Raw genomic sequence first — 13,486 nt, 5'->3', positions numbered from 1 at the left:
TGCTCTTCCCTCAGAAGTGTGCTGCCTAGTGGATACATTTTGTACTACAATGTAAAACCCAATTTTCCACTATGCAGAAAATGAGTGGTGATGTGATATAACATAAATGAGACATAAGATGCTGTTTATATATAGATGACTCAAAAATTGCAATCTAATTTTTGGTATTCAAGGATGTCCACCATTTATCAAACTTCTTTCTAGGTGTCAGCAAGTGATACTACAGCAAATATATATATATATACTTTTTTTTGCTGTAGTATCACTTGCTGGCACATAGGGAGGTATGCTTGTTAAATGGTTGACATCCTTGACTGCCAAAAATTGTTGCATATGTATGTGTTTTATTTAAAATTTCTTAACCTTTTTCCAACCAGGAGCCAGTAGTAGATATGTATTCTATTTTATACAAGCTTTTGTGAATTTATAAAATTAGACTTTGCACACTGTGCCCCAGAACCATTTCATGTTCTTGTAGAGAACGATCCAATATTTAGGTATTATTTATAGCCACATTATTAGGAATGTCCTAAAAGGCGAGCTTTCACCTTTGCATGTTTTAGGTTCAGTGGACTGATGATCACTTCTTGTATTTGGTTTTACAATGTAATTCTTATTTTAAATAAGATTAACAATATAAAGGAGCTGTGGTGGCCGCCGGGTTTTCCAACAGGCATCTGTGTTAAGTTTGGATGCCTTTTAAAGCACATTTTCTGTATAATGCATAGTTAGCAAATCCGAATTCAGAAAACCATTTCAAAGGTAGGGGTTCCATTCCACAGGAGTGCAGTGTTGGCTGACAGTGGCGTATTTAATGTTAGGGTTGAAAAGTATTTGTAGAATTTGCCAGAGTTTAGTGCCAAGGAAGAAATACTCAATTTCATAAATATACAGCAATGATATTGTTCTGAGACTTGTCTCTCTGGCTGTTGCGTTTGTCAAACACAAATGCTGTGCTCTCAGGCCTTTTTGGATCTCTGGAATTTTCTTTTTGGGCAGGGGGGTTTCCTAAAATAGCTAGTCTTTGTTTTAATCCAGCTCAGTCTGGTCATTGGCCTGGCATGGCCACTGAACTGCTTCCTCCTCTAGCCCTGGTAAAAGTCTTATCACCTCTGCATGTTTATTTGGCTCCAAAGCTCCTTACCTCCTCCCCCTCCTCCTTCCTGCACACACCAAGATCACTAAGGGCATATGGTGTGGAATTTAAATCCCCATAGGGAGCACTGCAGTGTGACAGTGTAACCCCTTTCTTTCCAGAGAGCGGATACTTCAGCGTTTAACTAACTCGTTTCCAGACAGCCCAATAGATCATGGCAGCATAACCTTCTCTCTCTCACTCTACCCCCTCCCCACTGCTTCCCTCCTGTGTGCCTGTGTGGTTATTCCTGGTCTGTCTCAGATGTTGGAAAGAGGTGATAATGTCTTGGCGGATCTGTCTCCCTCCCTCTGCTCTTCCTCTCCCACACTCACCCCCTTCCACAAACCTCTCTCTTCGCTCTGTTTATTCTCTCCTGTCTCTCTCTCTCTCTTGCTAAACACCCCCTAGCCCAGTTTTTCTTTTCTCACTTATTTTTCTCACCAGTCTCCTTTCTTTTAATCTTTTTGAACTGTATTTCTTACATTTTTTTTCTTTTCCTTCTTGCTTTTTTTTTCTTTCTTTTAACTAATCTTTTTTTTTGGGGGGGGGGGGGGGAGAAATTTTTTAAATTTCATAATTACAATTTCCTTTTCTGTCTTCCAGTCCCCAATATTTTCCTTTTCCCCGTCTCTGCATTCCCTCCCTGGACATTGCTTCACATATGGTTTGAGAGGGCTATATCCTCTCCCCCTCTCCCACGGCTGTTGGCCTGGAATCCCAGCTCTGCCCTCCTGTGCTCCAGGCCAGATTAGGAGGGGGTGGAGTGATGGCCATGTGGTGCGGGCAGAACAAGCAGGGTGTGTGATTACTTAAACTTGTTTATCCCCTCACTGGTCATATATATTTATTTAGTAGTTGGTCCATGATAGACTTGTGTATGCCTCAGCCAGCTTTCCTTATGTTGATGTGGTGTGCTAGGCTAGCATGATATGTTTTGACACTGAAAATATTGGCATTCTGCGTTAGCCCTACAGGTTTGTCAATAGCGTTTGAGTTCGCATAGAGTAGGTGCAGTCTCTGAGATTTATTACTGGAGCTGAGTGTTTGTGTGTATGAGTAAGGAAAGATACAGTTTCACATGGCCTGAAGCTTGATAGAGTGCTTCGTAGGATTAGGGACGGACGGACATATATTTCCAGGTAAGTTGTGAATTCTGTAAGCAATGTTGATAATTTCATGTGTGCCAGTCGTGCTGCATACTATGTCAGTGGTGTGTATAGTGTGGTTTATATTGCCCAGGGTATACTCCTCTCTCCTCCCTCTCTCCTTGGCCTTATCTTCCTACCTCCTAATCTAACTCTTTCTCTCTCCCTCTTGGCTTTCCATAATTACAGGGTGGAACAGATGTCCCTGGATCTGTTTCAGATCCAACATCCATTAGAATAACCTTCAGCACCGTGCTTGGAGGGAGGCAGATACTTCTAATGTATGATATTCTGGTACGAAGCGCATTGTCGGCTGCCACCATCATGTGTATCTATTCCTGTTTTTGGACCTTCAGTAGATACTGTAAATTGTTATCAGAAGAGTGAGTGATCGCATTAACCTTTTCTGTAACAGATGCTAAAGCATTACTTTTTTTTGTGTGTTCCTCAGTGTTACTGAAGTAGTTAAAAATCCAGCGAGCTTGGAGGAAAAGCAGTGTGGGAAGTCAGCAGGATGCTTGGTTATATAGAGAGATGTTTATTGGCAGGAGAAATAGGTAATAGTACAATTTTATAGATCTTACCTTGTATGCGGAGCTCACTTCTGGAGCACAGGAAAGATATAAAGCAAACACAGCCCAAAGAAGGCAGTTTGAAACGGTGTGCAAATTCAAGGTACAAATCCCCAAAACTAAATGGAGCATAATTACCCTATATAATAATACATAGGGGTTGACTTGTGAATGATATTCTGGAAAATTGGCAGAGCAATTGCCAATTTTAGGTGAAATTGGCTGAATTTAAAGAATTCTCTGCCTTTAACTGCTCTTCTAATTTGGCCTAAAATTCCCTGGTCAGTTGTCGTCTGTTCCTGTTAGAGCATAAACACCACCATCTTCCTTGTCACCATTGTGTAAACTTTTCATGTTCTTAAATGTTTGCATTATAATTCTTGTGTGGATCTAGGGAGCAGATATCTTGGTTGTACTAGCACACCTAATGTAAGAAGCTTCTTAGATTGTACCAGTTATGTGTATGTGTGTGTATATATGTACATATACACACAATCCAGCCTATTCACTAAACAATGATTTAAAATCTCACAGATTGTAATAGTTTTATTTAAAAACACCTCACCTAGACAAAAAATAATGGGGGTTTAGTTACATTATATGATCATATATTGCATAAGCCTGCCACAACGTCAATGTACCCTATTCTTGGCAGGTCCTACTCTAGCAGTCTGGTTCCTGCTCTTATGAGATCAATCCACATACTTGGGAACTACTTCCTCCTGGGACTCTCTGCAGGTCAAGGCTAAATTGGATCCTGGAATGAGGCATATGTGACAGGGAGGGGTGCAAAAAATGTATTCTATATATTTAAAAAAACCCAACAAACAAACCCTAAAAGTGCTTCATGCGTGAACAGTATCCCATAATAATTACTGTTTATAAAAGTGCTGATTTTCCCTTCCCCTGGTCAATCTAACAGCAAGGAGGTGTTCTTCCTGCTTCCGTTAGCTCCTCTGAGCTCTGCCTTAGATCAGACCTCAGAGCAGTCCAATCAGAATGCTCCTTATGTGTCTAAGAGAAACTTCTGATTGACTATTTCCCCAAGAATATAATGTAAGTCTCTTCCGGGATTAAGGGGAGGGCTTGCCCATCGGCATGAAAAATACGTTTGTTTGGATTCCAGTATTGTTGAATGGGTAAGGCAGTGGCTGAGTGGCGGGCAACAGAGGGTTGTAGTCAATGGAGTATATTCGAAGCTTGGGCATGTCACCAGTAGGGTACCTCAGGGATCTGTACATGGGCCCATTCTCTGTAATAATTTTATTAGTGATATTGCAGAATGTCTTGATGGTAAGGTATGTCTTTTTGCTGATGATACTAAGATATGTGACAGGGTTGATGTTCCAGGAGGGATAAGCCAAATGGCAAATAATTTAGGTAAACTAGAAAAATGGTCAGTTGTGGCAACTGACATAGAATGTGGATAAGTGAAGGAAATCAATGCATCTTGGACGTAAAAACCCAAGGGCAGAGTACAGAATATTTGATAGTCTTAAAGGACCAGGAAAGCATTCTCGTTTTCCTGGCACTAGAGTGCCCTGAGGGTGCCCCCACCCGCCCGGCTCTGGAAAGGGGAAAAGGGGTAAAACTTACCTTTTTCCAGCGCTGGGCGGGGAGCTCTCCTCCTCCTCTCCGCCTCCGTTCCTCCCCGTCGGCTGAATGCGCACGCGCGGTAAGAGCTGCGCGCGCATTCAGCCGGTCACATAGGAAAGCATTCATAATGCTTTCCTATGGACGCTTGCGTGCTCTCACTGTGATTTTCACAGTGAGAATCACGCAAGCGCCTCTAGCGGCTGTCAGTGAGACAGCCACTAGAGGATTAAGGGGAAGGATTAACTAATTGATAAACATAGCAGTTTCTCTGAAACTGCTATGTTTATAAAACAATTAGTTAACCCTAGCTGGACCTGGCACCCAGACCACTTCATTAAGCTGAAGTGGTCTGGGTGCCTAGAGTGGTCCTTTAACCTACAACATCTGAGGAAAAGGATTTAGGGGTAATTATTTCAGATGACTTAAAGGTAGGCAGACAATGTAATTGAGCTGCAGGAAATGCTAGCAGAATGCTTGGTTGTATAGGGAGAGGTATTAGCAGTAGAAAGAGGGAAGTGCTCATGCCATTGTACAGAACACTGGTGAGACCTCACTTGGAGTATTGTATGCAGTACTGGAGACCGTATCTTCAGAAGGATACAGATACTTTGGAGAGAGATCAGAGAAGGGCTATTAGACTGGTTCATGGATTACAGGATAAAACTTACAAGGAAAGGTTAAAGGATCTTAACATGTATAGTATGGAGGAAAGAAGAGACAGAGGGGGCTATTATAGAAACATTTAAATACATAAAGGGAATCACAGTAAAGGAGGAGACTATAAGAAGAAAAACTACCACAACAGGAGGACATAGTCTTAAAGGGACACTATAGTCACCCAGACCACTTCAGCTCAATGAAGTGGTCTGGGTGCCAGGTCCCCCAGGTTTTAACCCTTCAGATGTAAACATAGCAGTTTCAGAGAAACTGATATGTTTACATTGTAGGGTTAAGCCAACCTATAGTGGCTGTCTTCTTGACAGCCGCTAAAGGCGCTTCTGTGACGCTGGATGCGAAAATCTCATCCAGCGTGCAGAACGTCCATAGGAAAGCATTGAGAGATTGGATTGGACCATTGCCAGAGAAGTCATGCCTCCTCAATGATAATGCAGGAGGTGGAGAGGTGAGCAATGCCAAGGAAACGGCGCTGGAAAAGGGTGAGTAAAACTTTATTTTTATTGCAAACTGAAAGGGTAGCGACAATATTACTACATAGTAATCAGGGGCACTATGTAAATGTTTGTTTTTCTAATGCTATAGCGTTCATTTTAAAGGGGCAGTGTAACCACTGTAACCGTGCTCCAGCTAAAGTAGAATTTCTCATCACGCTTTAGCAATGTGAATTATTTTGTTTTTTACTATTGGTACTTAAAGGATCACTATAGGGTCAGGAACACAAACATGTATTCCTGACCCTATAGTGCTAAACCCACCATTTAGGTGGCGTGGCCCCCCCCTTAATTCCTCCCTATAACATTTTAAAACTTACCTTATGCGTGGCCCTGGCTCCGCCCCCTTTGTGACATCAAAATGGACGTGTTTTTTGCCAATCCAATGCTTTTCCATAGGGAAAGCATTGAATTGGCTAAAATCGTCATGGGGCGGGGCCAAATGTCGTTTCGACCCATCAGGACCTCCTCATAGAGATGTATTGAATCCATGCATCTCTATGAGGAAAATTCAGCGTCTCCATGCAGAGCGTGGGGATGCTGCATGGCAGGGCTGCTAACTGTACAGCCCTGAGCCAGGAAGCCATCTAAGGAGTGACCACATGGAGGTGTCTCTAGGGGCAATGTAAACACTGCCTTTTCTATGAAAAGACAGTGTTTACATGAAAATGCCTGAATGGTGCTATTATACTCACCAGAACAACTACATTAAGCTGTAGTTGTTCTGGTGATTATAGTGTCCCTTTAATTCATTGGCTTGGAATAGAATGATACCTGGGGACTCCCAGTACCAAATGCTTAGTAGGATTTGGCACCAGATGTTGTCGACTACATTCCTCCATAATGCTTTTAAAGAACCAGGGAAGATGTAGTCCACAACATCTGGAGTGCAAAGGTTGCATACCACTGTAGTAGAACTATGTTTTTTGGAATGCAACTTTAAGTTTAAATTTATATGCCATTTCATTGTTGAGCTGAATCAGGATATCTGAGCCTAGGCTTTTTCATAGTAATTACAATAAATCAATGGCCATTAAAATAGTTTTAATATTGATGGGAAAGAAATTTTAAACAATTAATAGTTTCTCATTCTTAAATTGTAATTAATATTGAGTTCAAATAAAGAAATGTCCAGTATATTTATCCTATATCCAGCAGCTGACATGCTCTGTCGCAGGAGTCATTCAGAAGGCTTTGTTGGACAGAACAAATGCCATTTGAATAAGAGAATACACATAGAGAAAGGTGTATTCATAGGATTTCATGAGTGCAGAATACATTTGTGTTTTTTGTTTTATAAAACTTTTTGCTGTTTATGAAAAACATGTTAACACTGTGCACAAAACCTATTACTCTTGCACTGTTCATAGTCTTTAGCTCCAAACCCATAAAAAAAACACACAAAAAAAACCACACGAAATGGTAAGTTTGCTTTATCCTAAACCTCAATGTACATTTTTAAATGCCAAAGGTTTTTAGTGTCCATTTATGGCCTTCATTAAATGTAAACTTACTCGCCAATGTTGAGGCAAACCTTTTTAGGGTGATGTCTTTGCTTATTTAAACTGGCTACTTCCAGCTGAAAAGCTAAATCTGAGGCAGAAGTGAGTGTTTTTAAAACCATAGAAACTAGTTAACCTTAAGGAATACTCTAGTGTTCAGAATACTATTCCTTATCTGGCCACCAGGGTAATCAATACTAAATATTAGCCATTTAGTCATCCTATAAATAGCCGGAATGAAAGGTGGCGCCGAGCCACCCTTTGATTCCAGTTTCTGAAGTATAGGGACAAGCATAATGCAATTGCCATAAGGTGCGAGCAGTGCTTCTTAAAGAAGTATTGAGACCAATGCTTCCCTAGGAGAAGCACTCACGCTTTGAACTAGAGTGACCCAGCTGCCAAGCAAATGTTGGTTACTAGGGGGATTCATTAAAAAAAAAAAAAAAATCAAGGGAAGCCTGCACTTTTATAAAATAAAGCAGTGGGGACAAAACCCAAAATATAGATAATAGCCAAGTTGGGTATATTGTTGTATAGTTTAAAAAAAACATTGTCCTTTATATAATTTGTCTGTATTAGAGCACACCTGTGTAATTTTGATTTTGCCATTTAAAGTAGCATTTCAAGCTCAAAAACCACCACAGGCCACTGTAGTAGGTATGGTCCCAGGCGTGTTCTGGTGCCCTCCTAGGGTAGGTAGTAACTTGACAGCTAACCTGGGGTCTTCTGGGTGCTGATTTTAGCTTTCTCTGGAGATATTTCGCTGCCCTGAGCAAAGTTCCATTGTACAGAGCTGGCTTATTGACTGAGACACATACAAAAATGTATTAAACGGAGTGTTTTAAAACCATTTCATTTAACCCTTTAAGGACCAAGCTTCTGGAATAAAAGGGAATCATGACATGTCACACGTCATGTGTCCTTAAGGGGTTAAAGTTTACTTGTCAAGATAGTTTTTAGCTTTTGGACAATGAGCTGCAAATAATGTTCAAGGTATATGTTTGAGTGTTAAGTGTATGGTTATATCCTCTGCTTGTGTATGTGTGTTTCTCTGTATGTATATCTATCGTTCTGTATGAGTCTGTCTTGTTCTCTCCGCTGGATAGACGCTCTAGCTTTGAAAGACTGTTAGGTGACGGTAAGTCTCTGACTGCAGCTATCTGAAGCCATTTTATTTTATATAATTCTAGTAATTTTAATGAATTAATAATGATGTTGTATTTAGTAACGTGGTTAAATTTTGTTTTCTATGACAGGTTGTCATAGTAATATGTATTTAAGTGTTTTTATTTAGGTCTTAACAGCTAAATATTCTACATGTGATTAGCTGAGCCATAGGTTTTGTAAAATGTTTTTTTTGCTGGCCTGTTCCCTAGTGGTGAAAGTGTACAATTACCCTTTTAATATGCATACCTTGCACATGTGCTTGTTATTATTATTATAATTTTTTTTTTTGTATTATTATTTATATAGCGCCAACAAATTCCGTAGCGCTGTACAATTGGTTAACACACCCTTTCTGGTCTTCTTGTGTGAATGCTCACCATAGGTCCACAGTATAGAAGACAACAAAAAAAATACAAAAACAAAGCAAAAAAAAAATATAGATTCTAGTGTTACATTGTAGCGAGGAAAAAGTGTTTATTTGCTAAATTGTAATAAATTAGAAATACAACTAAACCTGTATTCTAAAATATTCCAATTGTGATTAGAGCTGAGATGGAGAATTCTAGAAAAAGAAAACTGAACTGGAAATAGACTTGCAAAAGTCAAACAATTTAATTCAATGTTTAGTAATCAAGAGCAAAATGGTATATTCATAAAGATTGAATATATATATATATTGTTTGAGTGGTGTAGCTACAAAATGATAAGCATTGCAGTTTATTATATTTTTTGTGTGTGGTTTTGTTTTTTTATCTTATAGATAATAATTTCTAGAAGCTTTGTAACTTATGTTACCAGCAAGCGTGGATGTCTGCTACATTTTTCTATTGAGCATGCTGAATGAAGCACATCCATTTTGGGAAATGTTTTTGCTTTATCTGCCCAGTTTAGCAAATAGGTGATCTCCAGTTTCGATGTCATTAAAAAAGGAACAATAAAAATACAGCGCAGATTTTATTAAGTACATTACATTGCTAGAGAAAAAAAATAAATAAAAAAAAATTGTATGTATAAATTCCTTTTACTGTGTTCCTGTCACTTGACAAATACATTTTATGGCCTCTGCTCGATCAGTCAATGCAGAGTGAGTGCTTTCAGCAGAGATTGCAAGTACTGTACTGCTAACTCCCCATGACATCCTGCCTTTATCCACCTCCATTATGAGGGGGAAAGTGCGTTGCAGAGGTGGATGCAGGCTGACCTGGCATCCTCGTTACGTTACCATAGTAGCCAACGAGAGGAGGAACATGGAGACCACACTATACTCGCTGTCTCTTCTAAATGCGGAGAGTACAAGGCTACCTTGGTAGAGTTCACAGTAGGGCTAAAAAATGCTTTGCATTTTCATTAAAAGACAGAATTAAATGCTTTGATTATAAATCACAGTAAAGGTATTGGAAGTACTAAAAAAACTACAGATTAAATAGATCTCAATTGAGTTTAAATTGCAGGATAGGCATCCTTTGTAAGCAATATTCTGGCCAATAGTGAGAATAAAAATGTAGCCAGCCAACCTGGCATAAATATATGAGGAGCACCGCAATTCTGAGCTCCTGACTACAATAATTCACCTAGCAGTGATTGAATTCAGTCTAGTCACTGGGGAAACCTGTGGGATGACTTTTTTTTTTTTGTTAGGCAATTTGGGGAGTGGGAGGGCAAAGGGGGAATTATTTTATTTTTTTGCAGTAATGTTAAGCCTAATGAATTACGTTGGTGGGAGGGATTAAATATAAGGGGCATCTGTCTGGAATAAAGTGTTGCTGTTTTCCTCAATGTGTAGAAGCACGACTTTAAAAACAAAATTCACCTGTTAACTTATATGTGCCACTGGTATAGTTAAAAAATAAAGCATGTGATTGCGTAGATACTATAATGTCGCTTCTATGTACTTATTTTTCCATCAAATTTTTGTGTGTTTTGTTTACCGTTTCTACAGCGCTGCATAATATGTTGGAGGTTTTTTTTATATAGGAATATTTTGAAGCTATATTTAATTTAAGCAAAATATCTCCAAGTGAATGTCACTAAGGGGGGGATTTAGCAAGGAAAGCAGGTGATATTTTTCATGAAGAGACATTGTATTTATTGGTTTTGGCTGTGATTGCTCCTTTTTTATTAGCATTTTACCTAGAATAGTACCTGTTTTTTGCCTTCACAAATATCTTGACAAAAATGTCTTATTTTTCCTATGTGTACACCTTATTTAGACCTCTTTATTCAATCTGTATAAGCATATGGTTTAAAACTGAGATGGCCATGCGTATTGCTTAAAATAGTGCTATTATTTCTACTTATACCCAGAAAATAGCTTTGTATATATATATTTTTTAATGCGGCATAGGTTAGTATAGAAACAAACTAATTTCTGAGATTGTTCAAAATTCGGTTATGAATCCTAAGAAAAAGTTAGATGAGGTAGTCCAAAATACCCTACATTTATATCTCCCGTGCCTCTATAAATTGCTTTGCAAGTTGCATATTGCTGTGTTGGTACAAAGCTTCTTTTTGAGTGGAGCAGGTGGGGAGGTTGGCCGTGCCATGCTCTGTGTGTGATAAATGCATGCTAGAACTGATGTCTATAATGCATGATGGAGGAAACCAGGATTGCACATTGTTTTACACACTTGGTCTCAAATAACAGCTGGTGCATATATAATGCCTTATTGTGAAACAAGTTAAATTGGTTCTGTTTGTTTGACTGCCATCTTAATCAGCATGTTCTAGCATGCAGTCTGTGGTTTGCATTTAATGTGTATATAGCATAATGACCCTGGGCAGTCCTCTGCCATGAAAGGTGTGTGCATACTATCTCCCTCTTTAGATTTTGGATAGGGCTTTACATTATGGAGCACTGTATGCTGTAGTGTGAATGTCTATACTATATGGTTACCTCGTATTTATTTTCCTAGAACATCCATCTTCCATTCCACCTTTTCTTCTGAAACCTTTATCAGCTATTTACATTTAAACTAATTTCAATTGATTCTTTGCATGTGTGATTGGTTGTTTAGCTCATTATATTCTAATGCACTTAAACGAATCTCCAATCCAAAGCTTATATTCGTTAATTTGGGATATAATGTGTTTGTAATTATACATGCACGTGGTGAAAATATGCATACAACATTTTTTTTTATATATATGTGTGTTCCCATTTGGATACATTTTAAATAGCCTGTGTGTCTTTGACTACCATTTCGCAAAACGGACAAAAGGACACAACTGGCTAGGAAAGAGTCACGTTTACCAAAAACAAAGATTTTGTAAAATGTGTGAACTTACAAGCCATAGTTTTTACATGCTGACATAATTTATTATGAGGGCATTATGCAAATGTGAAACAAGATTTGTATTCATTTTGTAAAGTAATGAAACAAACCATTTAAAGTGTAATTTGCAAAGAGCACTGACATTGACATAGTTAATTTAAGTGTGGGGGAAGGTGTATTAGGAGCCACTAGGTGATGTCAGTGCAAGTAGTCCCTACTTTGTTTTAGTATATCCTTTGACTGGGTTAGAATTTTTGTGAAATTCCAACACAAACCATACAAGTATTTTTTTCTAAATATTTTATCTTTTGAAATGCTCATTTTGGAGGGAAAGGTGGTCGTGACACTGTCAGTCATTTAGAGACAAAATATTGATGTATGTGTTGTATGGTGTTGTGCCATTACATATATATACAGTGTTTTTAATGTTACACACTGCTCTCTGTTTTTACTAGTAAATCAATCTGCAGACATCTATACTGATGTTAGCAGAGGGAATTCTTCAGGGTTAGGGGTAGGCTTCTGGCTATTTTTTTTTTTTTACTTTTTTTTTCTTCTCTGGGTCACTATTGTCTGATGGCCTAACAATGAGAGCAGTTCTCCACAGGCAGACTGCAAATTAGGAGGTATGCAATGGCACATGCAGAAAATGCTCTGTACTGCAGTTCAAAACACATATTTATGTAACAATAACACATTTTTAAAATGTATTTTTGCCAGCCTCGCTCAGCCTCCATGGCGATTTTCAAACTTGATCTTAGCCAATCCAATGCTATACCATAGGAAAGCATTGGGAGGCTATTGCGCATGTAAGGCAAAAATGCCACACTGCTCCAACCCGTATCTCCTAATACTGCATTTTACAAATTTAATATTGAAATTTAATTAGTGCGTCTCTATGGGGAAACATTCAACATTTCCATGCAGAGCTGACACAAGAGGGACCCACTAGTGGCTGAGTTACTGCCATCAGATGGTGTTTCTAGGCAGCAATGTAAACACTATTTACACAGTATTTATATTTAAAAGCCTGCATGAACAGGCTATAGATATCAGAACTACATTAAGCTGTAGTTGTCTTGCCGACTATAGAGTTCCATGTAATCTTTGAAGCGTTACACCAACCACTATGACCACTTCAGTGATTCAAAATAGTCATGCTTGTAGGAGTCTGGATGTGCAGCGTTTATGCTTGAAACGCTGCACATCCAGCAGAGAGAGAACTTTTATTGGCTGCCCAATATCAAATCTACAAAAATTATGTCTGTCATTGTGCTGGCAACAGATGTAACAATCTTCTCCTATGCAGACAGCGTGCCTGCAAGGAGAAACTTGCTCGTCCCTTCCTCTTGCCTCCCTCCTTAGGTGAATTAAATATTTATTTATTTTCTCCTCCCTCCTTTTGCCAGTTCAGAGAGAGCACATGGACTCTGAGCCAGCCAAACTGTCCAATTGAGTGTTTATTCAAAGATAATGAATATCGCACTCTCACAGTGAAAACCAGGTGCATCAAAGACCGGGTTGGCAAAACCCAATTTGGTAGAGATTAGTAGAAAGTAGGTCCAGACACTCAAGGTTTCTTCAAAAATGGCAGATTTATTGAAAACTGTGCAATGTTTCAGCCTTCATGACCTTGACAAAGGCCTCTGTGAATGCTGAAACTTTGCATATTCAGTTTTCAATAAATCTGCCTTTTTTGAAGAAACCTTTAGTGTCTGGACAAACTATCCAATCTAGTTGTTTTTGTACTTTTTGAATTAAGTCACCTAGATAGGCATATTTTTTATAAAGGGTTACTGTAACTTTTATGTGTTCGTGGCTTTCTATAGCAGAGTCTTTCCAACTACTGTGAGTAACATTATTGATGAAACCTGAATTATGCTATTCAGCAAACTAATTACATTTGTGCTTTCTTTAGCTTGTTG

At 38.8% G+C, this 13,486-nt stretch overlaps 1 protein-coding gene across 4 annotated transcripts in view; it reads left to right on the top strand.

Annotated features, from left to right (window-relative positions):
* AHDC1 (AT-hook DNA binding motif containing 1) overlaps positions 1 to 13,486 on the top strand; it is a 90,187-nt gene that overhangs the window by 34,900 nt on the left and 41,801 nt on the right. Inside the window, exon 1 of one of the 4 annotated variants that reach the window (XM_063453589.1) lies at positions 1,385 to 1,412. The exons of 1 other annotated variant lie outside the window; for it this stretch is intronic. In XM_063453589.1, coding sequence (XP_063309659.1) covers positions 1,400 to 1,412 — 13 coding nt within the window. In that variant the 5' untranslated portion in view covers positions 1,385 to 1,399. Of the gene's footprint in view, positions 1 to 1,384; positions 1,413 to 1,879; positions 1,936 to 2,472; positions 2,667 to 13,486 lie in introns of those variants that run through there. 2 more of the 4 variants (XM_063453580.1, XM_063453562.1) reach the window with 2 other exon arrangements.

This window comes from Pelobates fuscus, chromosome 1, assembly GCF_036172605.1.
Source record: "Pelobates fuscus isolate aPelFus1 chromosome 1, aPelFus1.pri, whole genome shotgun sequence".
In the NCBI taxonomy this organism is placed as follows: domain Eukaryota; kingdom Metazoa; phylum Chordata; class Amphibia; order Anura; family Pelobatidae; genus Pelobates; species Pelobates fuscus.
The sequence above is the reverse complement of the archived record's forward strand: the minus strand, read 5'-3'. Positions and strand labels throughout refer to the sequence as shown.